At 38.6% G+C, this 10,188-nt stretch overlaps 1 protein-coding gene across 8 annotated transcripts in view; it reads left to right on the forward strand.

The window, feature by feature from the left end:
• The window catches only part of RHOT1 (ras homolog family member T1), a 73,739-nt gene that overhangs the window by 45,500 nt on the left and 18,051 nt on the right, over positions 1–10,188 (forward strand). For all 8 annotated transcript variants that reach the window (XM_003797182.2, XM_003797183.2, XM_003797181.2 and 5 more), the window contains exons 12-17: positions 1,906–1,990; positions 2,338–2,483; positions 3,550–3,650; positions 6,854–6,984; positions 7,356–7,439; positions 8,549–8,668. In XM_003797182.2, coding sequence (XP_003797230.1) covers positions 1,906–1,990; positions 2,338–2,483; positions 3,550–3,650; positions 6,854–6,984; positions 7,356–7,439; positions 8,549–8,668 — 667 coding nt within the window. The remainder of the gene's footprint in view (positions 1–1,905; positions 1,991–2,337; positions 2,484–3,549; positions 3,651–6,853; positions 6,985–7,355; positions 7,440–8,548; positions 8,669–10,188) is intronic.

Consider the following 10,188-nt stretch of genomic DNA (forward strand, 5'->3'; position numbering starts at 1 on the left):
TAGAGACAGAGTCTTACTTTGTCACCCTGGGTAGAGTGCTGTGGTGTCACATAGCTCACAGCAACCTCCAGCTCCTGGGCTTAGGTGATTCTCTTGCCTCAGCCTCCTGAGTAGCTGGGACTATAGGCGCCTGCCACAATATCTGGCTATTTTTTTGTTGTAGTTTGGCCGGGGCCGGGTTTGAACCCATCACCCTTGGTATACAGGGCCAGCGCCCTACCCACTGAGCCACAGGTGCCGCCCAATAAATCATCTTTTTTTAAAAAAAAAAAAGAAAGCATTTTTTTTCCTTTTTTTTTTTTAATTGAATGATAACTATGTACATTAATGCAATTCTGGGGTACAGTGTGGTGTTTTCATATACAATTTGAAATATTTTCATCAGAAAAAGAAAGCATTTTTAAAAGCAAATCAAAATGCCTCAGTAACCATATATCAACTCAAACTTTATCTATTTAAATGAGTTCTATTTGTCCCCAGCTAATAAATCTTTATTTTACTCAAACTAAAGCGATGATCTTTCATATAAGTATCTACCTTGGCAAATAATTCAGAGGAAAAAAATCCAAAATGTTTAATAAGAAAAATATAAGAATTAACACACATTTTTAATTAGTTTTAACTATTTAGGGTTCAAAAGTATTTAAAGATTATAATTTCTTTTTTTTTTTTTAACTTTATTTTTTTATTATTTTTTTCGTTGTTGCAGTTTTGCCAGGGTTGGATTTGAACTCACCACCCTCAGTATATGGGGCTGACACCCCACTCACTGAGCCACAGGCACCACTCAAAGATTATAATTTCTAGCCAGCTACAGTGGCTCACACCTATAATCCTGGCACCCTGGTAGGCCAAGGCAGGCATATCACTTGGGCTCAGGAGTCTGAGACCAGCCTGAGCAAGAATGAGACCCTGTCTCTAAATAAAACTAGCTGGGCATTGTAGCAAATGCTTGTAGTCCCAGCTACTCAGGAGATTGAGGGAAGAGGATCGCTTGAGGCGAAGAAGTGAAGGTTGCTGTGAGCTGTGATATGACAGCACTCTACCCAGGGCAACAAAGTGAGACTCTGTCTCAACAAAAAAAGAAAGAAAAAAAGAAAAAGAAAAGATTGTAATTTCTAATCATTTGATGAAGACACAGACTCTCTCAGATGCCAACCAAGGATTCAGCTTGATGGCATCTGTGAACAACTCAGTGGCTTTCTGTAGTTCATCATCTAGGGCTTCAGTGGCAGCCACTTTCTGATCGTTTTTGACTGATTTATCATCTCCTCAATTATCTCTACATTTTCATCTCCCATTTCTTGAGGGACATCAGGGTCTAGTTAAATCACATCTTCATTTTCGATTTCTAGATCACTTTCTTCATTTGATGGTTCCTCTGCCTTCTTACTGTTTTCTCTGCCTTCTGACTTAGTTTTCTGGGTAGCAGGTCACATTTTACTCCCCATGCTCTCCACCTTCTCCCTCAGGAAGCACGTTTCCTCAGTGTGCAGAATGCTTTGGATCCTGCTTACACATTTTCACGAAGGCCTGAAGCTCATTCACTTAGCCAGGGTTCATGGTCAGGAGGCAGAGGATGTAGCTGAGGATGCAGCCAGATTCTGGGCCCGGGCATTAACTAGTTCAGCCCAATTTCATAGAAGGGGGCCTATTTGTAAAATTTTTATTTTAACCTGCCCTTCTGACACTTAAGAAAACATAAGATGTCACTTTGGGCTGAACATTATTATGACTCTTCTGAGATGCCATAATCACTCCAGAGACTGGGAAAGTCTAATGCCATTGAAGATATTTTTGTAGATGTTATTCCACAGAAAGACTCATTGGAATTTTATAATCATTTCTTAAATTAAATTTTAATATTTGATTAATGGTTTAACTCTTAATTTTTTTTCTCAACAGGCTAAAAATACCTCCTGATTGCACTACTGAATTAAATCATCATGCATATTTGTTTCTCCAGAGCACCTTTGACAAACATGATTTGGTAAGCTTTTAGCTGTAATTTTCCATGATATATGGCAAATATTTTTTTCTGTGAATGATTTAACTCTGTTCTCTTCACTATGGGGTACTTATGTCATATAGCTAAATATTACTCAAACTTTTGAACTAGCAAAAAATCTTTCTGCTATCTACTTTAAATCTAGCTTCAAATGGACTCTTTCATAGGTTTTCTTATATACACAGGAGGAATTGTTAAAATGTAGTATTTCTTGTCATTTGTTAATTAGTTTTTAGAAGCATAGCTTTATTAGACTAGAGGGCTTTTGTGCTTGGGAATTATTCTCTTCGACATCTAAATATTATGTACACTTCCTTGTGTATCTTCAGGATAGAGACTGTGCTTTGTCACCTGATGAGCTTAAAGATTTATTCAAAGTTTTCCCTTACATACCTTGGGGGCCAGATGTGAATAACACAGTTTGTACCAACGAAAGAGGCTGGATAACCTACCAGGGATTCCTTTCCCAGTGGACGTGAGTATAGAGTTCACATCTTTCTTCTAGAGTTATAGCTAGTTTAAAATTATGATGTATTACATTTGTTACTTTGTAAGCTTTTCAGATCTTATGCTTCAGTCATAACTGCATCTAAGCAGGATTTATTATGCTGCTGCTATTTCTAAGAGAATATAGGTGTTCTATAAATTTAGTAGAGATTGTTTTCTTTTGGACAGCGTACAGGCAAACAGTAGTAAGTCTTACATCAAAACTGAACTAAATTTTAATACTTTTTAGTTAGACTAAGAGAATTGGAAATGTCATTGCTATTGAACAATTCTTACTCCTTCAAAATATGGAAAGAAGGATATTTTACTTGTCACTGCAGACTTGTTTTGCATCTTTTGTTATTGTTTTTAGTGAATTCTTAGTAAGACTTAGGATTTGTCTGCGACCTAGTTATAGCATGGTTAACTTTATGCCAAGGAGATATTTTTATTAAGGAGATCTCTGTTTTTGCACGATGACAAAATTGCTTTAGCCTTGGTGAGACTAACTTTCTCAACATTTGAATCTTTTCTTTTCTAAAATATATAAGAAAAGCTAATTAATTTCATGTGCCTTTCAGTTATTTTGTGCTTTTATCAAACCTTTTCAGATTTGTTTAATTATCACTAAGTTCTCAAGTGGCCAATGTTTGCAGGTATATTAACTTGGGAAGAAGATTATTTAAAATATTTTCACCCTGGACTTTACCAGCCACTCACTACTCCTCAGTGTTGCCTTGCTTTCTGGGAAGGTGGAGTAGAGAAGGGAATCCACTCCACACACACACACACACACACTCTCTCTCTCTCTCTCTCTCTCTCTCACACACACACACACACACACACACACACCCCATCTTGCATTCTCCTGCCTTTCTTTTCTGTCTTAAGTATGGCAGTATAGGAAAACCCATGGCTGGGCACATAGGAGATTAAAGCAGTTTGACAAAAATTATCTGGGTCTGTTGCTTTAAATTGTTTGAGCTATTGGCATTTTTTTCATCATAAATGTTCATTTGGGAAGTTTTCACATTTTAATCTCTCTCCTTTCATAGCCTTACGACCTATTTAGATGTACAGCGGTGCCTGGAGTATTTGGGCTATCTAGGCTATTCGATATTGACTGAACAAGAGTCTCAAGCTTCAGCCATTACAGGTAAATATCTGGATAGTATTCACCTTAATGACTGGTAACATTTTGTAAGATTCCAGTTTCAAATGTAACAAAGAATAAAAATAAACTCATCTTCATTAGTCTTCTATTTATACTCTACTCATTTTCATTGTGATTTAGTAATTTCTTTTAAGTTGAGATGCCTCTTTTTATTGTTTATCAAAAAAGAAAGCATAGGCTCGACGCCTGTGGCTCAAGCGGCTAAGGCGCCAGCCACATACACCTAAGGTGGCAGGTTTGAATCCCCAGCCCGGGCCCGCCAAACAACAATGATGGCTGCAACCAAAAAATGGCCGGGTGCTGTGGCGGGCGCCTGTAGTCCCAGCTACTTGGGAGGCTGAGGCAGGAGACTCGCTTGAGCCCAGGAGTTGGAGGTTGCTATGAGCTGTAATGCCATGGCACTCTACCCAGGGGGATAGCTTGAGGCTCTGTCTCAAAAAAAAAAGAAATTTGTAATATAAAAGTACATTTAGTTTTTTGTTTTTGTTCTTTTTTTGTTTGTTCATTTTAAGACAGAGTCTCACTTTGTCACGCTTGGTAAAGTGCTGTGTTATCTTAGCTCACAGCAACCTCAAACTCCTGCGCTTAAGCAATTCTCTTGCCTCAGCCTCCCGAGTAGCTGAAACTATAGGCACCTACCACAACATTTGGCTATTTTTAGAGACATAGTCTTGCTCTGGCTCAGGCTGGTCGCAAACCTGTAAACTCAGGCAATCCACCCACTTTGGCCTCCCAGATTGCTAGGATTACAGGTGTGAGTCAGTGTGCCCAGCCTTCTATCTTGTATTTTAATTTTCTTTAAACAAGCCTGTTAACACATAGTCTTGATCTTGAACTTGTATTTCTCCCAGCTTTGTAACCTTCCCCCCCACCCCACCTGTCCCCCTACCCCAGGACAGAGCCTCAGGCTATCGCCCACCTTGGATAGAGTGCTGTGGCATCACAGCTCACAGCAACCTCCAGCTCCTGGGCTCAAGTGATTCTCCTGCCTCCACCTCCCAAGTAGCTGGGACCACAGGTGCCCACCACAACACCTGGCCATTTTTTGATTGCAGCTGTCATTGTTTGGTGGCCGGGGCTGGATTCGAACCCACCAGCTCAGGTGTATGTGGCTAGTACCCCAGCCACTTGAGCCATAGGCGCCAAGCCAAGCTTTTTCTTTATTAATGAATCTTTCACAGGGCGGCACCTGTAGCTCAGTGGGTAGGGCACTAGCATATACACCAAGGCTGGCGGATTCAAGCCCAGCCCAGCCCCGCTAAAACAACAATGACAACTGCAACAACAACAAAAATAACTGGGCATTGTGATGAGCTCCTCTAGTCCCTGCTACTTGGGAGGCTGAGCCAAGAGAATCACTTGAGCCCAAGAATTTGAGGTAGCTGTGAGCTGTGATTCTACAGCACTCTACTCAGTGCAACAGCTTGAGACTCTGTCTCAAAAAAAAAAAAAAAAATAGATCTTTCACCCAACCAGGCATTCTTGCTAGGCAATGTGCTTCACTTAAAGAAAACCCACAGATACAGAAACAGCAAATTAAGGAGATGATCATTTTGAGAGTTTCTTATATCCCAATTTGTAGAAAATCTGCCATATCTGCTAGGAAACTCTAGCACAAGAAGATAGCCTTTTTTAAATTGACATAGCAAATACCCTTTAGACAGTATTTAATTTGACACCAGAAGGTAAGAAACTAATCACTAACCAAGAGTGAGGTTCTTGGGCGACGCCTGTGGCTAAGTGGGTAGGGCGCCAGCCTCATATACTGAGGGTGGTGGGTTCGACCCCAGCCCCGGCCAAACTGCAACAAAACTAGCTGGGTGTTGTGGTGGGCACCTGTAGTCCCAGCTACTTGGGAGGCTGAGGCAAGAGAATCGCCTAAGCCCAGGACTTGGAGGTTGCTGTGAAGTCTGTCTCAAAAAAAAAAAAGAAAAAGAGTGAGGTTCTTTCACTCAGTGTCATATTGTGAAAATCCTTTTTATTTTTAGATACAGAGTCTCACTTTATCGCCCTGGGTAGAGTGCTGTGGCATCACAGTTCACAGCAACCTCCCAACTCCTGGGCTTAGGGGATTCTCTTGCCTCAGACTCCCCAAGTAGCTGGGACTATAGGCGCCCACCACAATGCCTAGCTATTTTTTTGTTACAGTTCGGTCAGGGCTGAGTTCAAACCTGCTACCCTCAGTATATGGGGCTGGCACCTTACCCACTGAGCCACAGGTGCCACCCCCATTGTGAAAATCTTTCTATATCAATAAGCATACCTTTATTTATCTTAATGTTAAATAATGTGTTTTTATACAGATGTTTTATTGTTTTCCATTTTCGCTACTATCAGGTGAGGACTATTGTAGCTGAATCTTTGAATATAGCTTAAGGAGGTCTCTCAACCTCAGAAAAAGGTGCCACACTGTCCTGATGATAACCACATTGTTTTCTAGCCTGCCTCTTTTATAGTTTATGTTTCAAAGGCCAGTTAGGCTCTGCGCCTATGGCTCAAGTGGCTAAGGCACCAGCCACATATGCTTAAGGTGTTGGGTTTGAATCCAGCCCAGGCCCACCAAACAACAATGATGGCTGTAACCAAAAAATAGCCAGGCATTGTGGCGGGCACCTGTGGTCCCAGCTACTTGGGAGGCGGAGGCAGGAGACTTGCTTGAGCCCAGGAGTTGGAGGTTGCTATGAGCTGTAATGCCATGGCACTCTACCCAGTGGGACAGCTTGAGGCTCTGTCTCAAAAAAAAAAAAGGCCAGTTAACCTAGAGTATATGTCCCTTTTCCATATATAGATATACCTCCAAGAGAGTAGAGATTTGAAATAGCATCTTCTAGTTTATAATTCATAATAATTTGTTACAGAAAAAATTAGATGAGGTATAATGTTGGCTATATTTATTGTAAATTTTGTCCACTTGTATATTTTCTTTATGGTGAAATAAATATTTGGTTGCTAGTAATTCACTTTACAGTCAACTTCCAGAAATGCATCTTTACTACTAAGTGAGCCCTTTTGCATCGTATTTAATACTTTAGTCACATACAGCTTGACTATTGTACAGTATGTTTGTTTATAGATCAGACAGTTCACAAAAGTTATACACAGCAATACCCTATTTCGTTAAAGGTGGAATAGAGGTTCAGTGAATCTAAGTGGCACAACATATTTAGTGGGTTTTTTCTTTTTAGTAACAAGAGATAAAAAGATAGACCTGCAGAAAAAACAGACTCAAAGAAATGTGTTCAGATGTAACGTAATTGGAATGAAAAACTGTGGGAAAAGTGGAGTTCTTCAGGCTCTCCTTGGAAGAAACTTAATGGTAAGAGGTCTCAGAAAATAGAATTATGTCAAACAAATTTTTATAGCCACACATTTACATGTCTTCATAGCTATTAATACTAGCCTAATTAGAGTATTATAAGGATTGCCAGCAGGTGGCTCTAGAATATTTTCAATAATAACTTCCTTTTCAGCTACTGCTTGCTCTTTATACAGAACAAATACATCTTTTGTCTTAGATCTTAAGAGCTAGAAAACATAAAATCAATATCTCCTTTGTACAGATAAATAGTACATAGTGTTGGAAAGAATGCCTATTTATTTATAACATAACCACATGTACACAAAGAGCTCAGTGTGTTGATGAAAACCATTTACTGTAAATATTGAGATTTTTGGATCTGTTTTCAGAGGCAGAAGAAAATTCGTGATGATCATAAATCCTACTATGCAATTAACACTGTTTATGTATATGGACAAGAGAAATACTTGTTGGTAAGAAATTCTTTGGCATATAAAGGTTATTAATTATTGGTTACATTTTTAAATGAAAACAAATTGGTTATAAATTAATGAGTGTATGTAGAACTTGTGTATTTTTTTCACCTTGTTTGTTCATTCACATTCATTTGATCTGTGTGGTGATTCTGTGGGTATAGACACAAGTAAAAATTTATCTGTTTGTGCACTTAACTTGTACTTTAGCTATACCACAAAAAAGTAAAAAAAAAAAAAAAAAAAATTTAAGACTAGGTCCTGTGGTTCACACCTGTAATTTCAGCACTTTGGAGGCAAAAGTGGGTGAATTGCTTGAGCCCAGGAGTTCAAGACCAGCCTGGACAATATAGCAAGACCCCTTTGTACAGAAATAAAAAGCTAGATGCAGTGGCATACCCCCTTAGCTACTCAGGAAGCTGAAGCAGGAGGATTACTTGAGCCCAGGAGTTCAAGGTTACAGTGAGCTATGATCATGCCTTTGCACTCAAGCCTGGGAGACAGAAACAAATAAACAAGAAAACATAAAACACCCCCTCCCTTTTACTTTTTCTTCCACTTCATATCTCACAGCAACCTCAAACTCTTGGGCTCAAGTGATCCTCTTGCCTCAGACTTCCAAGCAGCTGGGACTACAGACACCTGCCACAACACTGGGCAATTTTTAGAGATGGGGTCTCGCTCAGACTAGTCTTGAACTCCTGAGCTCAGGCAATCTACCCACCTGGGCCTCCCAGAGTGCCAGGATTATAGGTGTGAACCACCACCCCAATGACTTCTTACATGTGTTTCCCTGGGCAGTTAACTTAATTTTTCTAGCTTGTCTTCTTATCCGTAGAATGTGGACAATGCATCTGACGGGCCTGTCCCTACAATTAGCCACTTATTAAATGTTAATGTCTATAGAATCTTAATCACCATTTTGAATCTTCAGAATCAGAAAGTACACATACTTATTTATCTATACTTTCTGCTTCTAAAAATGGTCTGAAAGTTGTGCTTCATTAGTACTCTTATTAGGAAGTCCAGCTGAGCAAGTGATAAAACATGGCTTTATACATCAATATTATGATGCTTAATGTTTCTCATTATCTTCTTCTTTTTACTAGTTGCATGATATCTCAGAATCGGAATTTCTAACTGAGGCTGAGATCATTTGTGATGTTGTGTGCCTGGTGTATGATGTCAGTAATCCCAAATCCTTTGAATACTGTGCCAGGATTTTTAAGGTTCGTTGCTTTTACAGACTATGACTAAATATAATTTCAGAAGGAGTTTTAATGAAATTGCGATGTGGTCTTTCCTAACTATAAAAATGCAACAAAATCATTTGTGGGGCTTTTAAAAAATACATACATCTTTACCCTAAACTTCTAGTTTTGTTCTGAAGTGGTGGAGTCTCAGACATACATATTTCTAAAATAAATCTTCAACACGATTCTTATGTGCCTTCCTAGTTAAGAACTTTTCCATTAATGGAAGTTCTTCTTGGCCGTTAGAAATGCATATGAATTATATATTGCCAGTTATACCAAGAATAACAGCCGTTGTAAGGAGATAAACCAGAAACTTGCAAAGTCTGTCAGTCACTTTGAGATTGTCTTTTTTTTTTAATTAATGAGAAATGAAATTTATTTCTTTTTTTTAATTTTTTTAAATTTATTTTTTATTTCAAATTAATGTGAGGGTACAAATGTTGAGGTTACATTGTTCTCACTCCAGAGTAAAGTTCCATTTGTAAAAGAGCCCCTCACCCAGGGGCTGTGTTACACACCCTAACAACAGTGCACATTAGGTGAGGTCCTGCCTCAGGCCCTCCCTCCTTCTGCCAGTTGTCCTTACCCCCCACTTCCTGCTTCCTTCTGTCACCCGAATAGACTATGTTAGTGTATTATTGTTCTTATGAGCATGTAATTATATATTGATTTGGAGTATGGAGTACATTGAATATTTATTTTTCCATTCTTGCAATACTTTATTAAGAAAAATGTATTTAAACTCCATCCAGGTAAATGTAAAGGATGTAAAGTCTCCATCTTTTTAGTGCTGAGTAGTATTCCATGGTATACATATACCACAGTTTGTTGATCTATTCATGGGTTGATGGACATTTGAGTTGCTTCTGTGACTTCGCAATTATGAATGGAGCCACAATAAACATTCTAGTGCAAATGTCTTTGTAGTAAAATGATTTTTGTTCTTCTGGGTAGATACCTAGTAAAAGGATTACAGGATCAAATGGAAGATCTACTTGTAGATCTTTGAGAATTCTCCATACTTCTCTCCAAAAAGGCTGTATTGGTTTGCAGTCCCACCAGTAGTGTAGAAGTGTCCCCACTCTTCACATCCACACCAGCATCTGGTGTTTTGAGTCACTTTGAAATTATCAACAAGATTCAGTAGGAGTGAAAAGCTATATGCAGAAAAGTATTTATTCTAGCAGAGCTTTCAATAGCAAAAAACTGGAAGTGATCTAGATGGCTAACAATGGGGTGATTCACCAAAGTGAGAGAAAATAATCTAGTAGAATATTAAGCAGCTATTAAGAATAATAGTTTTAGGTTCTGAAAAACTTGGAAGATATGGTATTATATTTTTAAATGGTTATGTCTGGTATGACTGCAATTATATAAACATATATATAAATGCATGTTCCCAAGGACTAGAGATACTAAGAAAAAATGAAAATAATTTTCATTAGGATGGAAGAATTTAGATGGAGTTTTTCATATTTAAAAATATTTGATGT

Source organism: Otolemur garnettii, unplaced genomic scaffold (assembly GCF_000181295.1).
Source record: "Otolemur garnettii isolate 467f Iridium unplaced genomic scaffold, OtoGar3 scaffold00112, whole genome shotgun sequence".
Taxonomy (NCBI): domain Eukaryota; kingdom Metazoa; phylum Chordata; class Mammalia; order Primates; family Galagidae; genus Otolemur; species Otolemur garnettii.